General features: G+C 41.0%; 1 protein-coding gene across 1 annotated transcript; it reads left to right on the top strand.

Annotated features, from left to right (window-relative positions):
• Positions 1–242: 242 nt before the first annotated feature.
• LOC104502020 (mucin-2-like) lies at positions 243–19,913 on the top strand (the record flags this gene model as incomplete). Its single annotated transcript, XM_010145927.1, has 26 exons — positions 243–312; positions 1,478–1,543; positions 1,628–1,892; positions 4,272–4,386; positions 4,753–4,843; positions 5,241–5,350; positions 5,579–5,795; positions 6,270–6,395; positions 7,066–7,183; positions 7,485–7,623; positions 8,243–8,353; positions 9,344–9,413; positions 9,757–9,894; positions 10,454–10,618; positions 11,190–11,284; positions 12,207–12,333; positions 12,968–13,223; positions 14,103–14,155; positions 14,434–14,531; positions 14,955–15,106; positions 15,550–15,688; positions 16,145–16,255; positions 16,567–16,746; positions 17,356–17,595; positions 18,777–18,933; positions 19,785–19,913. Coding segments are annotated over exons 1-26 (3,538 nt in total), but the record flags the coding sequence as incomplete, so codon positions are not given.
• Positions 19,914–20,101: the final 188 nt, after the last annotated feature.

Here is a 20,101-nt window from a genome sequence, read left to right on the forward strand (position 1 = left end):
AATAAAAACTTGCATGATTACTGAATCAATATTATACCGTTTCCTGTACACTGAATTCCTTCATTTATGGCAAAAAATACCTGTCTGTTTACTTCTTATCTTCTGTAAATATCACACCTATTTTTTTATCCCCCCTCTTTCCTTCTTCCTTTGAAACTCCTCCTGTGTGATAGAATCAATTGCATCAGTGGATACTATATAAAGGTTTTGGTGAAGTTCCCAGTTCACTGGCCTTAGCCACCATGGGGCTAAGAGTCGCCAGCCTTTTTGTGGTCTGGCTGGCCCTGTCATATTCCCATGAAATAAGACAAGGTAAGCTCTAGAAATTAAATGCTCACAGGTGGTGTGCTGGAAAAGAGATGGAGAATTGGAACACGACTGCAGAGGCAGGGGGAGGCAGAGCACTTAAATTGTGCACCAGAGTTTTCAGGTGCCTTAAATTTCTCGAAGTTTCAAATACTGAGGCTTTCTTTGGAGAGATTAATACCTACATCTACTGCGTCATTCTCTAGTTTGATGCACTTGGAAAAATGTTTTCAGTGCTCTTTTTCCATCTGTGTGCTGAGACTTTTCTAGGCAACTACTTGGCAGAAAGCAGCTAGAGGAGTTTGTAAGGTTCGTTGCTAGAGCAATGAAGAAAGTGAATGGTTGTGCCTTCCGTTTCTTTGGAATGACATATAAATACTTTCTTCAGAAGTGAATATAGTAACACTGGGAAAAGCTAATTTGTCATCAGGACATTAATAATCCTTCTGTAAAAGCTCCGATTTATTTGTTATCAGCTTGGTTGGAAGTGTTGAAATGGAGCTCTCATACTGAAATACGAGGAAATTGGAGGAATAGGTGATGAATTTTGTGCAGTGATCAGTTTTGGTTTATCGTTTAGCCCTAATTTACTGCATCTTGAAATTTATCAGATATGTTAATTTGTATTATTTGGTACAGATGGCTGGAAAGGGAACAAGTGCTGCCATTTGCACATCCTGCTATTGCATTAAAAATATTTATTTATTTTTGCTCCTACCATGGTTATCTTCTGCCCTATCTTCGGAAGAATTTCTATTCTGTAGTGCAGAAATCACTACTTCTGTTAGGACAGCAATTCTTTAAAATGTCTTGTTTTGCACAAGTCCTTCTGTAACATTAATCTGTCTGTCTTCTGGAGCAGGAGTAGTACTTCCTCCGTTTCCTATCTCTGTTTCCTCTCCAGGGCATGTTGCATCAGGGAAGAAAATAGCTCTTAGAAATAGTTAATATTGCTAAAAATGACACCATGATTCGGAATAAATCCATATGTTTGGCAAAGCAGCTCCATTGAACAGATGCATCAGCTTGTTACTGGTCTGAGGCATAAGATTCCCCACGTCATGCAGACAAGTTCCTTCATCTCAGTGAGGATTATGAGATATCGCAGGTCTCAGCAGTATTTGTTAGTGTCTTGTTTTGTGTTGAAACTCGCATCTCTTCTGCTTAATAGGCAAAGACTTGATCAGGCTTGAGATCTGTGGAATCACTGTGCACGTAATCGCGAGTGGTTTCCACGGTAAAATGCGACACTTGCCTTCTCTTGATGCTGGCTTGTTCATTTCACTCTTTTGATGCCTATTTCTTTGTCATCACTTAACAGGAAGGAGAAGAAACCATGGCCATTATGTCTGCAGCACTTGGGGAAACAACCATTTCAAGACTTTTGACGGAGACTTCTACCAATTCCCTGGCATTTGTGAATATAATTTTGCTTCTGACTGCCGAGAGTCTTACAAGGAGTTCTCTATCCACATCCAGCGTGCTCTGAACAGCAACAACCACCCTAACATCCAGTATATTCTGGTAACAATCAAGGACTTCACAGTGTACCTCAGGCCAAAACTGGTTGTGGTGGATGGGAAGATGTAAGTTTCTTTACTTTAATGGTATTTTGGAGAAGTGTGTTGGGAAGATGAAAGCAGGGTTGATTCTTTACACAGCTGACTGCTACAAGCATTTCCACAACCGAAAAAAAAAAAAGCTTTTTGAAACCCAGAATAAAAATAGCTTTGGCGACAGGCTTTAGTATTAATCAGCATTTCTGTGTCGCCATAAGAGATGTTTTAAATACAAGTCAGGAAGAGGTTTGAGTGCAGGAAGCAATGCAGCTCATGAGCTAGAACTTTCGTTGGTCTAAAATGATACAGCTGCATTTGTTTTACGGCATCACCTAGAGTTTACTTTACCAAATGGTCTAACGCATCCTGCAAAATGAAGATGCATTTCTTCAGGATCCTTCTCTCTTTCTTAATGGCAGAAGAGAAGGTGGTGTTTCCTGGTCTTCAGAAATAAGTCTTTAAGGTCCAGTGGCCATTCCTCAAGGCAATATAACAGATAAAAATGTGGATCAAAATTTGCACTGATTTGTATATGGCAATATGTACTTTTTCAGCCAGCTGTAGTATTTTTTTCCTCCTGTAACATGGTCACACAACTGGTGCAAAGTGGTGTCTTCATCTTTCCTACCCTTGGCCTACCCAACAAGTGATGATGATTAAGACATAGTTCTGAAGACTGAAGAAACTGACTGTTCATATGTCCTAGTATAATGTAAAAAAATCCTTTCTGTTGTAATTTTAGGACTGGATTTTGCCCAGAATTCAGCTTTTGCACCGAAGCCAGTGCAATGAAAATCTGTTCACAGATAGTAAATAACATTCAGTTTTCCAAGGAACATACCAGAACGCATAACAATATCATATGAGGTTAAAAAAAATCTGAAATCTATTTGCAGCCCAAATTGAAAAAGCTGGTTGTTTATTGGGTAATCAGGTCTTGAAAAGAACTCCATGAAAACCAAGTTTAGAAATACTTTAAAAATTGCTTTTCTGAAACCAAGCCTGTTTTTCTTAGGACCCTTCTGAACAGGCTTTTGCCGCATGGGGGATTTAGTTTTTGTAGAACTTAGTTTCCCATATCGATGGCATATGATCCATTGTCATGTAAAATAGCATGAAAATGTATATAAAGAATTTACACACAGAATAGAAAAATGTATGAATTCACCTTTTGGCTCCTGACTGCTGAACGATGTCCTAGTATTATGAAAAAAAAAAATAGAGATAGTCCATGCTGTGATTGATAGCCAAAAGGTGAAGAGCTGCCCAATGTTTGATAATTCCTCTCCGAAAACATGATCTCTTAAGGCCTCATTGTCCAGAGGATGAACAAAGTAGAAATAATGGATTTTGAGTTCCCGCCTGGTATTTAGATGTATAGGTCATTTGGCCGTGTTAAAAATGCCTGAGGTAAATAGTTGGAAAAATCCCCTGGACAGGAAATTAGGAGATAAAATTCTTCCAGTCAAGGGACTAGTTAAGAGGAGATGTGCATAGACACGTGTGAATCCTGACAGTATCAACTGTATAGGCGAATCAGTGGAAAATGAAGGGGTTATTTTGACTGGATTCCTGTTTACACATCTTCTGTTCAAACAGGTTCTCGTTCTTTAGATTTCATAGCACAAGGCGCTTCCCACAATGCCTTTGCCGCTGAATGATGCTCAGCAGCGTGGCTTGTTACACAGTGCACCGTGAGACAGGCGTACAAGATCAAGAGGGAGATCTGGGGAATTGATTCTTTACCAGACAAAAGCATCTCTGCTCAGCCTTCTGCAAAACACCTTCTGTCACACCAACATGTCCTGCTGTCACTATTAACAAGCTTGGTCCTGTCAACCGAAAACAAATGAACTAACTAATATAACCAGCTACTGAACTCCTCTTCACGTGCTACTTTCTTTCCAAACTTTTGTTGGCAGTCCCTGTTCCGTCTGTGCTTTTTGAACCCTCTCTTGAGGAGGAAGATCCTTGTAAAGGAACATTAAATCTCTGAAATTGTTGTCAGGTCTTTTGGTACAGAAAAGCTCACGTTTACATTGTTACCTCTTTCACTGAAGTAAATTATTAGTGAGTGGTTTATTATCCTCTGTTAATAGCACAGCGATGATGGGTTTTCCTTTGATGGAGTGGAAGAACTCTGACATTTTGGCTTTTTTCTCAAAAAGCCTGTAGCCTCGGGAGCCTTTGCTTCTGACATTGCTTTGCCTTTTAAAGGCAATGAGTTACTGCATCAGACGTCAGAGAGAGGATTTTATGCCTCCTTAAATCACGGCAACCTGTGCCATTAGGATCAGGTAGACAGAGATTGGTTTCTCTATCCATTAGGGTATTCGGCTTCTTACAGACACTTGTGTTACTCCTCATGTTTCTGTACTAACGCAAAGCCTCTGATTTTCTTTTTAGTGTGAAGACACCTTACCACAGCTCTGGTGTGCTCATTGAGAACAACGACATCTACATCAAGGTTTATGCCAAATTGGGCCTGACTCTGATATGGAATCAGGAAGACGCCCTGATGGTATGTATGATCCAAGTCTTTTTTACTGGTGTTTCCTGGGTTTAACAGACAATACTGAACAATAGAGTCCTGTGAACCCAACAGAGCCAGAGTGTTAGGCTCATCCAGCTGACACTCACAGTACTTCATTTTAAAAACAAAAAGTTCCTTTCTCAGCAAAAGGAAAGAGGTCACGGTAAGGCCTGCAGATAATCTTACTGGTCTCAAGAAAGGGAGAAGGAGCTTTCTGAGAAACAGCTACTTCTCCAAGGTTTTGTGATCACCATCACTTCTGTCATTTAGCAACTTCCCTTTTGAGTAAACGTACTTGCTTTGGAATGTCTTTATGCTCCAGATAATTCCTTTCTTTCTCTTTGCATTCTCTAGGTGGAGCTGGACAGCAAATTTAATAACCAGACATGTGGTCTCTGTGGGGATTACAATGGAATTCCGATCTACAACGAGTTCATCAATGGAGGTGGGTCATCCTGACACACTGACAGTTATCACCGACGACAGGCTGATAAGCATTGTGCATCTGAGCACCACAGGAGAGCAAACTTCTCCTGAAAGATTTCTGTGATCAACCCAGAATGAACATTGCGTCCCAGCTGTGTTCCTGGTCTAAGGTTATTTTATTGCAGACGAATCATCTTGTTTTTTTCTCTACTGCCATCTTTTCTCATTACCACTTCAACGTTCTGTTGAAGCACACTTAGAGGTAACAGCCGTAATTTAAAGCAGAGATCTATGTCTAACAGGCTTGTTTGATACCATGGTAACTGTTCTCCTTGATCCATAGAGTCCCAGGAATCAGATGATTCTTGCTGTCAGTTTTTGGGTCTCAAGCTGTCTTTGCAATTTTTTTCTCATAGATGCAAGCTACAATTCAATTACATATGGGAATTTACAGAAGATCAGCAAACCCAATGCCAAATGTGAAGATCCTGATGAAACTCAGGTTCTTGCAAGCTGTAACGAGCATGTGAGTATTTGTAGTGATGAACTTGGCTTGCATGGGCACATGGAGACATCCTTGTGCCATGGGGAGTTAGCATGTGAGGAGCTGGGAAGACTTAGCTCATTCCAGGCCAAATGGTTTCTTCTTCCTTTCTTGAATAACTGTTGCTACTCAGAAGACAACAGTTTTCATGAGTGTCCAGAAGCTCAGGTGCTTACAAATCTCTGAAATACTACTACTCTTCCTCCTTAGCGTGATGAGTGCGAGACGCTGCTGACTTCCTCTGCATTTGTGGATTGTTGGTTACGGGTTAATTTGGAAACGTACATCCAAGCCTGCATGCAGGACAAGTGTGCATGTAACGGAAGTGAGGACTCCTTCTGCCTCTGCAGCACCATCTCAGAGTATTCTCGTCAGTGTTCGCACGCGGGTGGCCGGCCGGGTGAATGGAGGAGACAGAACTTTTGCCGTAAGCAGCTATATAACTTTTACAAAGAAGCAAATATTTAATGGATGTAGCACTGCAAAATATTTGAATTCATTCCTTCTTTACAAAACTATAGGCATGCATTTTATATTTCATAGCAACAATGCAATACCCTACTACATACGTAGTTCCTGGTTTCGTCTTCTATTACCCTGGTAATTTAGGAACTTTTTCAGCAAGTAGAAATTCTGTTCCCACTAAAAAATCCGTGAGGCCTGATGCTGCAGATGTCTGGGAACATTTGATCTATTTGAGACCAAAAGAAGAAAATATAAAAAGCAGGGAAGGGATTTCAGAAACAAGCATGCTGTGCCAGAGGAGTCTGGCTTGGGAAACCACTGACTTGAGGGGAGCAGGGGATGTGATCTGTGGTTTCTGAGTAATGAAAGTTTCTGAGGAATGAAAGTTTCTGACTTTACACTCAAATAACTAGTGGTGTCTTTCTCATTGTTTCAGCCAAGACCTGTCCTGAGACCATGGTCTATAGAGAAAGCAGCTCCCCCTGCATGGACACTTGCTCACACCTGCAGACCAGCAACCTTTGTGAGGAACACTACATGGATGGATGCTTCTGCCCAGAAGGCAAGTGTTATTCTAGATTATATACGGAAAAACCCAAGAGCTCTGGCAAAGGAGGTCATAGTTAAAATATTAAGTGTAGGCAAATTACTCTTAAAAATTAGTAGTGCTACTCATTATTTTTCCCCCTAGGGGAACATAATTATAAGGTTTTTTTAAAAGGAGGTAATAAGCGATTACTTAATGATTTTGTAATTAAATCATATGAACACAATGACAGGTGAAAAATCTGCTTTTTGCTTCTCAACAAATGGACTTTTGCTGATATATATATATGTGTGTGTTTGCCCAGAGTGTGATAAAGAGGGTCAGTGAGTGATATTCTCAGACCTGCTGTCAACCTTAGGAAAAAAGGCTACAAGGATAGTCTACAGAGTATGTCAGAAGAACTGAAAATCTAAACATGTAAAATTCTGAGAGTGTTCTTCTCTACTTACAGCTTTTAATCTGTGTATGGTTATACAAATACACAGACTTAGATTTTCAGAGCTGGACAGAAGTGTTTTCCATGGTTCTTACGTTATAAAGACTTGAAACAGTGTTCTTCCCAGTTTTAATAACCACACCCTCCACTTTCAGTGTCAAGCTGAGAGCTTTCCTCCTCAGAGTTTCTCTTCTGTGGAAATTGCTTCTTTCAGGAAGAGCTGGAATAGTTTACTGTTGTGCTTTACAGGAACTGTGTACGATGATATAACCGAAAAAGGCTGCATACCTGTGAGCCAGTGCCACTGCAAACTCCATGGGAAGGAGTTTTCACCTGGAGAAAACATTACCAATGAATGTGAAGAATGGTGAGGGTCTTGAATGAATGCAAATGGATCCGCGTTTTTCGATCTTCCTCTTAGTCGTAGGAGACATCCTGAAAACATTCTTAACCTTTGTGTCGCATGTCTACACGATCAATTGCCTGAAGAGTTTTCTCGTATCTGGCAGAGGGGAATTGCCTATGGCAGAGGGGAAGTCCTAAGGAAATGGTCAAAGAGACAGTTTTAAAACACCTGGGGCTATCTATCATGCTGTTTGCTGCAGATGCTTTCAGTGCTCTCTGTCCCTGTAATAACTGCAAACTTTTTTTTTATTATTTCTTTACAGCATCTGTAATTCAGGCAGATGGACATGCAAAGATTTACCCTGCCCAGGCACGTGTTCGGTGGAAGGAGGTTCCCATTTTACCACCTTTGATGGAAAGAAATACACCTTCCACGGAGACTGTTACTATGTGTTGGCCAAGGTACTGTGTACTGTAGGGCTCTCCTCTTGTAAATACTACTGAGTGTGCTGGTATGTGAATTGTTGGTTTATCCAGTTTTTATAGGAAGAGGGAAGTAGAAATGCGAAAAGCTTTACTTGAAAATTCAAGATGGGCTTTAATAGCTCGAGGGGGCAGTTGGGTACTTCCTGCCATGAGTCAGATAGTAGACTACGTATGTTGCCATTATCCAGTGGTGTCCTTCATGTATAAGCATTGCTCTGGCTGCACGGAGAAACAGACTGCAAACATTGGCAGGTCTCAATATTAGAAGGTCTCAGTCAGATCTGTAATAGCTGTTTCTGTGTCCGAGTGTCAAGGTCAGCTAGGGAAAGGAGCCTGCCAGCCATTTCATTCATCAGTCCCTAAATCCCTGGTGCCTGTTCTTCTAGAGAATGACAAAGGTCTTGTTGAACTAGAAACCATGTCGCTGAATTTCTTTGGACGGTTCAGCTTGCAGAGCCAGAGCTGAAATGGTGGTCTGAATTGCTAAGTTCTATAGTAATTGGTATTGTAACTGATGACTCTAGCCTTTGTTTTGGAAATCATCTTGTGAGATCTGTGATTGGAGTAATGGATATGTCTTTGCCTGTGATTGTAGGGTACTGCAAATGACAGTCACGCTCTCCTGGCAGAGCTGAGTCCCTGCGGCTCCACAGACAAGCAGACCTGTTTGAAGACTGTTGTACTGTTAGCAGATCAGAAGAAAAATGTAAGTGTTCTGTGGTTCTCTTAGATATGTTGAAAAATGGCATATTTCCCTTACTGTAAAACTAATTCATCTGGAGTCACTATTGTGCATAGATAATGCGCCTCAGGCTGAAAAACAACTCAGCTTTCTGCCTCAGGAACTCAGAATAGACCTAAACTGAACAAAAGATGAGATTCAAATGAGCTGACATTTTCCTCTCTTCCCTTCTCTGCTCCTTGCTCTGTCTCATTGTGTTCTAGGCTGGCTGGAACTGAGGGTACCATTCTTCATTCCCTCACAATGTTTTGCTTTTTTCAGATAAAATTTTATAGATCTAATTGAGTAATTTTCAGAAGAAATCCATCTTTGAATGTTGATACTATCCAACATTCTTAAATATTTATATTTTCATTCACTTTAGTATTCTGTTTGGTTATGGGAGTGTCTGGACTATATATAATATTTTACATACACATAATGTTCCTCTGGTGTTTCTGGTCTTCCACGTCCCCACCAGCATAGCAAGAAGAAACCCAAACCAAATCAGAAACTCATCATTTGATGTTTCTGTATGTTCAGAGTAGCGTTTTATGAGGAAGTTTAACAAACTGCTTTCTTACCGTGTCAGAATCTTACTAACCCTCATAGTTTCATGCTGAAGCTGAACTGAAGCTGTGGCACATGCTTTTATAGGGAATAGAAACTTGTTACAGATCCTGAAGGCCCCAAATTTTCTTTTACTTGCTGAAACCAAAGTGCCCAGTATAAACGAACTTTGCATTTTGTTACTGCTACAAATTCCTGTAGGCAGCTGAAACAACACGAAAGCTTGCTCGTGTCCTACAGGTCTGCTGCCACATTCAATTTTCAGGCTGATTCTTACTTCCAAAGATTTTAAGTTCTAGTCACAGTCTAAATGTGCAAAATATCTCCCCTCTTATTTATTTTTTTAATTAGTTCCTTTTTCTCTTGGTACCTGGAACCTCTCTGACTCTATTTGCTGTTATACAGGTGGTGGTTTTCAGACCAGACGGCAGTGTGTTACTGAACGACATGACAGTGAACGTGCCTCACGTGTCAGGTAAGGGACAGAGCCTTCTGTGTCAGGTAGAGACATGCCTGTTACTGCATGCGGCGGTGCTGGGATAGTATTTTCTCAGATAATCTCTTCTGATTGCTCAGCATTGAGTCAGCATTGAAGATGTAGTGCAGAAAATCTGAACCGGGTTCTGATTCCAGGCATGAGTTGTTATAGGTAATCAACTTGTTAAGCTAGTTGCCCCGTGACTTTCAGAGGGGAAAAAAAATTATTAATCCTCATCTCAGAGTTTTCATGGCAGGTGACACCTTAGGATCTGATAAGAAGTGCTTCTTTCAGCAGCCCGTGTGTGTGTTTACCTCACAGTTCCTGCTTTCTTTTTCAGCCAGCTTCTCAGTATTCAAGCCATCTTCCTACTACCTTGTTGTACAAACCTCTCTGGGGCTTCAGCTGCAGATCCAGTTGTTTCCTGTCATGCAGCTGTTTGCAACTGTGGATCAATCAGTTCAAGGAAAACTTCAAGGCAAGTGTCCACTCAAATGGGAAGGGAAGCCGTGCTTTTCCACAGCTGCAGAGCCCTGTATTCTTTACACGAGTGATGATTCGTGCTGCTTACTGATCCAAGAGAAGGAAACCAAAAGCAGAAACCAAAACCTTGGAAGACAATTGACTCAAGAAAACTAGAAATACATTATTGTCGTTTCATATTGGAGTGACCTATCACTCTGGTGCCAGTAGAATATTGCCCAAATTTGCATTCAGTTTAACTTTTAACTATCCACCAAACCAGGCTTTTGGTACCTTTTGCGGTTTTAATATCATCAGAAATTATAAAAAATACAGGTTAGAGAAGTGATCCCCTGATGTAGAGATATCTTCATGAAGATTGTTCATCTCAAGGGGTTAAAGATTTAAAATAGGACCCCTAAATCTTCAATACTTATACTGTACATTAATATTGAGCTGGAATAATCAGCTGTATGAACTTCTGTTTCTAATGTTTGTGATCAGTTGTTCCTTTCCCTTTGATCTTTTAGAATGAGAATGAGTAATAACTAGGTAAAAATTTACCTTTTCAATAGGTCTTTGTGGAAACTTCAATGGAATGGAAGGTGATGACTTTAAAACAACCAGTGGGCTGGTAGAAGCTACAGGATCTGCCTTTGCTAACACATGGAAAGCTCAGTCCACCTGCGCTGACCAGGTGGAAAAGCTGGAAGATCCCTGCAGTCTCAGCATCGAAAGTGGTAAGTACACGTCTGCCAGAACGAACGGCGGTTGCTGTATGTTGCTGCAACAGGCTTGTAAGAGTAGCATGGCACTGAAGCCCTTTTTTAAAAGGACTATCAAATTAATAATTAATTTCTGCAAGTATATATACATATAAGCACTGATTTCCCATCAAATTGAAGTGAAAGCTTGGGGTAGTGATTGTAGAGGAAGGTAGGGAAGTAAAGTCGTTAATTTATATTATCTGCAAAGGCAGCTCATATTTCCTGCTATTATTTATCCCTACGTTTAATTTAGCTTTATGGTCCCCCAGTGGAAAGGGCTGTCCCGATTCCATGTAGACAAGCTGCAGCAGTAAGATACCATTTTCAATTTGACGATCGTGTGTCTTCGGCTCGGTAACCAAATCAGAGCATCGAAATGTATGTGCAGGGATTGCATGTGGCTTCTCCACCCCCCAAACAGTTCTCTCGTTTGTATTGTTGCATTGCATTTATATGACAACATAACAAGGCACAGCAGGATGAAGATAAGTGAATGTAATTACTATAATACAATAATTTCATTTTTTCTCCCTTTTTTTTGCAGCAAATTATGCCGAGCATTGGTGTTCTTTGCTGAAAGACTCAGAGGGTCCTTTTGCAAGATGTCACGAAGCCATTGATCCTTCAGAATACTATAAGGTATTGTAATCCTGCACCTGTTTTAGTACTGCTTCATTTCAGAGAGATGGCCATAGACTCAAACAGTCGAGATGTTTCTGTAAGGTTTGCCCATAAGAGCTGGTGGAGTTTTTGTGATGATTAACTGGCAACAGAGGCAACATAGCATGTGTCCAAAGTATCTCCCCTGAGGAGATTCTTATTGAACGCTGCTGAAGGAAAAGGTAAAGTTGTGCTTCTGGTGCCATATGCTTTGTAGTTGATGTACGTTTTTATTGAATTGGATGTTTGAACTGGAAAGAAGATCGAAGAGATGCAGGTGTGCACAGGAAGTTGAAGTCTACCTTTGCACATTGGTTGTTATTAAGTCAGAAAATTAAAAAAAAAGGAAATACTTACTAAGATTCCTGTGTTGGTTGGAATGTAATACCAAATCATTTTCATGCCAGAATTGCCGTGGTTTCTTTTTCCACTGTGCTTATCACTGTTGAGCAAACATGAAGTTTACCTGAGCAAAAAAGAAGACTTCAGTCTTTGCTCATACCTGGAACTCAGTCTGAGCTCAATTTTTGTGAAGATCTTCATAAATCTGGTTAACATTTTGCCATTGAGATTTTTAATTTTTATGGGCCTCTGTATTTCTAAGTTGTAACTGAGGAAGAGGGTGTCAAATCCTTTAAGAAAGGTGTTGTTGGAGGCTGGCTACTTTTCAAAGGTTCCGGAGGCTTGTCTTGGGTTAGGATAAGCATCCAAATGTTTTCATTGTGTATGGAGGGAAGCAACACTTTGTCTCTGGTCTTTGTCCATTTTTTCCGTTGATGTCTGATCATGAGAATTATAAAAAAACATGTCAGAGATAAGATACGGGATATTTCATAGCACCCGAGTCACAATTGCCTGTTGGTTTCCCGTGGGCGTACTGACCCTTTCATTCTCTTTTCAGAAATGTAAATATGACACCTGTCTCTGCGAAGACAGTGAAGAATGCCTGTGTGCTGCCCTCTCCTCCTACTCAAGAGCCTGTGCCTTCAAAGGGATCATACTGGGAGGCTGGAGGAAGAATGTCTGCAGTAAGTAGTGGAACTGCAGTCCTCGTGGAATTAATGAGTCGTGGGAATACGTGGGTTCTCTCCGAGTTTGGTTGTCAGGGATCTCAATGTTAAGCAATCTGCAGTATTTTAGAAATGTCTAATGGACTTGGAAGAGACCATGCTTATAATGTTCACTAATTGGTGTTACATTCTTTAGCTGTCATTTGTTCGTGACACATTTAGAAGTAGACAGCAGTATTTTTCGCTTTCACCTTCTTTCCCCAGTTTAGGTAACAATGCCGTTTCTATCTTTGACTAACAGAATCCCAATCACCATGGCTTTTCCAGTGTCCTTGTTTGTCACTGGGCTTCCTTTTCATCCACAGCACAGTGTTATTGAGATTAGGAGTTTGTTATGTTGTGCTCGCTCTGTGACTAGCTGCGTATGAAACAATTGTGGGTATGAAAGTAGCAACTGCTAGTCGCAGAAAAGAAGACTTCAACTGGTAAAGCTCAGATAGCGTTGCATGTGACTTGTGGTATTTTTGTACATTAATAAAATCTAAGTGAGTGTTTTTATATGCTGCACAGCCAAAGAAACTAAAATGGACATGTCAAGGGTAGATTGTCCATCCCACATCCCTTATTTACCAGTTTGTTTATTCTCCCCCAGGTAGCGAAGTGTCTGCCTGCACAGGAAATCAGGTCTTCCTTTACAACCTCACGATGTGCCAGCAAACCTGTCGTTCCTTTGCTGATGGGGAAAAGCATTGCCCGCAAGACTTAGCTCCTGTGGATGGCTGTGGCTGCCCACCTGACACATACCTGGATAACCAGGATTCCTGCGTGCCCATCTCCGAGTGCCCGTGTTATTATAAGGGATCATACCTGGAAGCGGGGGAATATGTCACAAAAGATGGAGAACGTTGGTATGTTTTATTGTGGCTTCTTGTTTGCGTGGGGATACAAGCTCTTTTAAAATTTGCTTATTTAGGTGTTAGCTGCTTTGGAGCTTTAATGAACATTTGTAACACATTTAGCAACATCTTCATGCTGCGCAAAGCATCATCCTGTGGCAATGTCGTTCCTCAATAATTGAGAAGCGCAGCGTTGTTTGAAGGAGTGAGTACTGGCCTTTGCAGATAAACGTTACTCTGAAGCTGCACTGCTGAGCAGAGGGGCAGAAGGAAGATAAAAGGCCGGTTATAGTGTTATTAAAATTATCACACTGCTGTTTCCTTAGAGACAGATTGCTTGTGTCTGCCACTGGAGAAAGGTCCCCTTGGTATGTGTTTACCGTAGCATAGTCTTTTGAAAGCAACTGTCATGATTCTGGTATTTTTTATTATGAACTCTGACGATTTGCTGTATGAACAATCAGTGCAAACTGTGAAATACTTCCTTCTCCTATCCAGCAGTTGAAGCATACAGGCCATCAGATTTGCAGCATATGAGTTGAAAGAGCATGAAAATACACTGTGTATCCACACAAAGGCTTTGATTTAAATTATCATTATTATCTGTTTCATTCTTGCCTGTTTCCTGAGTCATCAAAAAGGACAGTATTAAGGATTAATAGAAGAGTTTTCACACCTTGAAACAACCCCTCTGTGCATTATGCCTCAAATCCTGCTAGTTTTTCTCCGAGTGAAAATTCATGAGTGAACTTTAATATAGTTCACTTTGAAACATCAGTAAAAACCATGCAGGATCTCTGAGAAATACTCTCACATGTGTAGAAACAAATCCTTAGATTTAAACTGAAAACACCGAGCTTGTTTTTTTAAAAATTTCTACTTCTTTTCTAGTGTTTGCCGAAATGCAGTAATCCAGTGTACTTCAGTGAAATTAAGAACAAAAAGTAAGTGATATTCTATAAATTAAAGTAAAATAAAAACCATAACCTGACATCCAACCCCAAACCTACACTTTCCGTTTGAATTCTCGACATATTTGTTTTGTTTGCTTTTTTTTCTTTTTATGTGAAATACTGATACATTTTCACTTTGTTCTGTCTTCACTGAGACTCTTGTTTTCGTAAGAGGAGACATACCCTGAGATTTCTGTGTTGGTAACTACCACCCTTCACACCCATTTCTTTTGACTCTTCTTGATTCATCCAAACGATGTACCTTTCAGGTGTAGAAGAATGTCCTTCTAACAAGATCTACTTTGACTGCAAAGCATCCACAGAGCAAACACCTGTACAACTTAGCTGCCGTAGTCAAGCTGATCATGTACGTATTTGATTTTTCTCCGTGTCATGTGTCCTTTATTCTGTATTCTTTAAATGACACAGTACAACACAGAAAATGCAGATATAACTAACAGCTGGTTGCCCTTTGGTTTAATCTTCCCCTCTTTTCTCCGCAATTATACTACTCTGTGGCCCAGTTCGTGATGATTCCCCTTAGGGTTTCCCTCTTCTTTCTCTTTTTAATGTGTCTTCGGTCATACCTCCCAAACAAAATATGATTTCAGTTCTTAGACAATCAAGAAAGAAGAGAAAACCATTAGAAACCTGGAAGAAAAATCTTAGAAAACTAATCAATATTGGGCTGTTTGATTATAAATGCGTTTTTTCCCTGGGTGTTTGTGAAGGAGTGGATTGAAATGCAGAGCTTCTTCATAAAGCAAGACTTTTTCCTTACACTCCTCAGTTCCAGACAGAGTGTGTCTCAGGCTGCCTGTGTCCTGAAGGTCTGTATGACGATGGGAGTGGAGGCTGTGTTGAGAAGAAGGACTGCCCCTGTTTTCACAACAACCAGTGGTATTCTTCTGGACAGACGATAGCAGCAGACTGCAACACCTGGTAAGCAGGAACTTCGTGCTCTCTTCTAGAATATATTGTACGTAGCAAATCGATACTCATGTCTAGTCTTACGTACTACAGGGGCTGCAATAACTACGCCTGTATTTTCAAGTATACTTTTTGCTATCTGAGGAAATACAGATTGTGCTGAAAATATTGGGGTAATATCTATCTTGTTTCCACGTATTGGGAAAGTGCACTCATTGTTCAAATATAAATGCTATCAGGTCTAAAGAAAGTATCTGGCCAGAGTTGAAAATCATGTTATAGGCTTAAAACCAGACTAAACTATTGAAGCTGAGACTTAAGACACCTGTAACGCCAAAATGGATGTTGCGCACACTATCATGTTTGTACTAGGGAGCTGCCTGGTCTGTTCCATAGTTCCCCAACAGCACGCTCTTGGTGAGAGCTGAAAACGCAACTCTTCTGCTCTCTTCTAGTACCTGCCAAAAAGGGGCTTGGAGCTGCACTGAATACAAGTGCTATGGGACTTGCACGATATATGGAAGTGGCCATTACATCACCTTTGATGGAAAGTTCTATGACTTTGATGGGAATTGTGACTATGTGGCTACTCAGGTAATGCTCCAGAGGAGGCCTGAAACAGCATCCAATTGTCTTGAAGATCTGCTTCCCTCTTTTGTCAATCCTTGTTGCCTGCCATCCCTGTTGCTGGGGTGTTTACACATCCCACCAAGATAAATTCTCCCTTTTTAGTGCAGGCAAGCTCTGCGAATGTGGTTTCCTTGGTGTTTTTTTTCCCCCAATACACTGGTCATAAAACGTGTGTAACAGGACTATGTTATAGTGAGAGCTCACAGCTCATTACCAGCTGTGAACTAAATCAAAACTCCAAGTGTACAGAACAAAGGTTCACACATCTGTACAAATACATGTATGTAGGATTTCACGAATGAAATGGCATTAATGAGTTATCCATTGTGGAGATCCAAGTGATTGTAATTATTATGAAATTGAACTAAAAATTAAACATCCTACTTAATTTTCTTATGCTTATTTTTTCATTTTCAACAGGATTTTTGCAGTGACAACAATTCCAGCGGCTCTTTCAGTATCATCACAGAGAATGTCCCTTGTGGAACTACAGGAGTCACCTGCTCAAAGGCTATTAAAATGTTTCTTGGGGTGAGTAATGGTACTCAGCAAGTTTATATCAGTATCGAAGGATTTTAAAAAGTAGTGATGTTTCACAGCCACATCCCTGAAAGCAGCTGTAACAATTACAGGTTAAAGGCCCTATCAGATTAATCTGTAAAGGTGTAGATTCTCGGGTACTGAAACCTCTCTCAAAGAAATGTGCTACACCGCTTTCTGCCATCTTGGGAAGTCATCCCTGACTTTGAGCTATTGATTTCAGAATGATTTGTATTGCTACAAGCATCTAATATTTTATCTCATCATAAAAGTGTCATAAAATTTCCCTTCTTATCTTTCAGAAAACTGAACTGAAATTGGAGAACAAAGATTATCAAGAAGTGCAGCGAGATGTTGGTGATGATGTGCGGTATTGGAACAGGACAATAGGCCTCTACCTCGTTATTGAGGCTAGCAACGGTGTGATGCTTATCTGGGATAAGAAGACCACTGTTTTCATCAAGATGTCTCCTGATTACAAAGTTAGGACCTGTCTGTCTTTTTCTGAAGCAGTAGTTTGAATAGACAAATGAACTTGCACTATTACTATCACAGCTTGCAGAGATGCTGCTGGAGTTCCCTACAGCCCACCACAATGGATTGCAGAGGATGCGCAGCATAGGATTGCAACATTGCTAAATGTCTGTGAAGAAACGGTGCTCGTTATGTTGCAAGCTTTTAAAAACAGTTTTGAGCAGAATGAAATCCTTCCAGGCTGGGGGGGGTGCTGAGTTTTGATAATTTGAGAAGAATGGAAAATGAGTTCATTCTTTCTCGGCTGAAAGAGGCTTAGCCGCTCTTTAGTGTTGCAAGTTGGATGAAAAATCACCACAGAGACATGGAAATACACCAGATATAATTGGGTTCAAGGAGGGAGGACAGGGCAGCTGAATAGTTTGCTAAGTACACGGACAAATGAAGGTTTCATTTCAGTACAAATGATTTGCAAGTAAAGATGAAAATACGTCATTTACACGGGGAGTCAGTTGTCCTTTTTAATGTCCATGTTTTGCTCTTACTTTGCCCTAGAGTCTGTTTCTCACTTCTGTGGTATATTTAAAAGCTGAGAATATGTTTATTTTCTTTTCCAGGGCAGAGTGTGTGGTCTGTGTGGCAACTTCGATGACAAGACTAGCAATGACTTTACAACAAGGAATGGGCTGCAGGAGAGCAATGTTCTGAAGTTTGGGAATTCCTGGAAACAGTCTTCCACGTGCTCAGATGTCACAGAGGAGGTTAAGCCCTGTGATATGAAGCCACATCGGAAGTCCTGGGCAGAGAAAGAATGCAGCATCATCAAGAGTGAAGTCTTTAACATTTGTCACTCCAAGGTTTGTAGAGGGCAGTAAGGGGTGGAACAGCACACTGCATTTCTGTTGCTGTGGAAGCAGAGAATCGTCAGAAGCAAATGAAGAGATGGTTAATGGCAGTGATCTCTGGGTGCCTGCTTATTTCAGGCAGCCTTAATCAAAGTAGTTTGAGTATGTGTGGCCGCGGGACTGTGCCAGTAGCGGAGCCAGCCCAGGCTGCACAAGCCCGTGACATTCCTGACCTCAGCTTCGCTGCCACTGCTGTGCAAGCTGCCCTCACAGGTCCAGCCTGAAGAGGACTGTGAGTGCTGCTGTTGCACCGTCTCTTGTTGAGAGACTGTCAATGCTGTGGATTCTGAAAGGCCTCGCGATCATCAGACCCGTCCTCTGACAGAAATGCATCCTGTGCTCTAAAAGGGGTTGTCGAAGAGACCACTGCTCTTCTTAGTATTCAACCTACAGAAAGGGTCTTCTTGGGAGCCACTGATGCTGCGTGGTTCAGCCAGGCTAGTGCTACGCCTCCACATCACGGTGGCACATGCCGTCAGGCCCACAGCTTCCAGAGCACAGGGCACAGGGAGCACGCCTCTCCCGCTTGTCTCTTCCCTGAGGTTCTGTAACATCAACAACAGTTTGTTCTTAACTCACAGTGGAAAACTCACGAGGAATTGTTAATTTAATGTATGCTTCTATGCTGACTCCTTCAGCAGCTAAAACCCAGTCTAAGTTTCTCCTCTTGCAATCTCAAGAGAAAAAAATGGAAGTATCTTGTTAACGCGTCATTGGATAAATTCCAAAACCTGTCAAGCACAAAATTCTCTGTTTCACGTTTGCTGTGAAGCACAGCCTCGTGATACTGCTCACCGCTTGGTTGGCAAAGCTTGCTGGAAGATGAGGTTCGTGGGCATCCATCCAGCTTGGGTATGAGAGCAGGAAGGTGGAACTCTTAGAAAATGCAGACACTGCCAAGAACTCTTCTTTTTTCAGTCATAGCAAATTATGGAAGGTACTACATCACTTTAAGCCTAGTATTATCCAAGGCACATTAAGCAGCTTCAAGCCGATGATGTTTGTTTATGATTTCTTAGAAACAGCCTCATTCCTGCCCAGCTCAGTTCCCATATCTAAAGAGATGTCTCAAGCTTACGTAGTTTGAAAACTATTTTGGAGGTGAACGGGACCATCATTTCTTTCCCCGACAGGTGAACCCAAATCCTTTCTATGATGCTTGTGTTCATGACGCCTGCTCCTGTGACAGCGGTGGAGACTGTGAGTGCTTCTGCTCCGCAGTTGCTGCGTACGCCCAAGAATGCATCAAGGCTGAGGCCTGTGTTTTCTGGAGAACTCCCGATATCTGCCGTGAGTAACAGTTAATCTCAGCCATCTCTTTCTGGCTGCTAGCGGAAGGCTTATCCATCATCCAGAATTTGATTTTAAGCCAAGGTGTATAAAAGCAGTCCTGCGTAGATGAACCTGATCAGTATTGACTATACTAAGCAGCGTCTGTCAGTGCTGCTAATGCTTATACCAGTACATCATAAAATAGTGTGAAATAATATTTAAATTAGTATTTCGGAAAAAAAGTGCTCAAATTAAAACACTGAGATTCTAAGTGGCAGAAATGTAAAATGTTTTAATTTTCAGAAATAAGGCTAGCGGTAGGTTTTAAGTATATGAAGTCAGCGGAACAGAAGTTACAAGTTCCCATCAGCTCTGATGTCTAAGTTTGTAAAAGCTCTTTCCTCTGCCCAGAGTCATCTAAGCTGGATTCTGGTTTAAGCTTTATCCATAAGGTCTAATACGTTTGATCTTGGCTTGCTGGGGGTGACTCTCAGCCCATGTAACACAGCAAATAGAACTATCTGGAATATACTGCAAGAAGTTTTAGGAATTTGCTAGGAGCTAGGGATGAAAAAATACTCCCAAAAATCCACCCTTAATTTAAAATTTAAATCGACACTAATTCTTCAATCTTGTTGTGATTCAAATCAAACATTTTCACCCTGTGGCTTGAGAGTTTAATATGAAAATCTTGGGCTGTAGTGTTACTGCCCCCAATTTGGCTGTACCCTATGTTTAAGTACAGTAGAAGAAAGTCCAGGTCCTGTACCTCGGGACAAGTTTTGCTGGTTTAACATGAATGAAGATCTGAGCTGAGCTGCATCCTGGCAACCACGCTTTTAAATCAACCTCTCTTCTTCTCTCACCAGCGATATTTTGCGACTACTACAACCCTCGTAATGAGTGTGACTGGCACTATGAGCCTTGTGGCAGCAACATCACGACCTGCAGGATTATTAATAATGTCAGCACCAACTTTACAGTACCGTACCTGGAAGGTAATAAATTCCTTCCCATTTCTGGGGTTTATTTCCTGTAATTTTTTCCAGGTGTCATTTAGTGAATATGGAATAGTCAGTCAATTTGACAAGATCTCCCTAAATCTGTTAGGTTGAATTTGCCTCCAGTTTTACATGAATGTTTCCCATAATGTCCATTCTTATTAATTAGTATATTTATTATAATT

This window comes from Buceros rhinoceros, unplaced genomic scaffold, assembly GCF_000710305.1.
Source record: "Buceros rhinoceros silvestris isolate BGI_N320 unplaced genomic scaffold, ASM71030v1 scaffold35310, whole genome shotgun sequence".
Lineage (NCBI taxonomy): Eukaryota > Metazoa > Chordata > Aves > Bucerotiformes > Bucerotidae > Buceros > Buceros rhinoceros.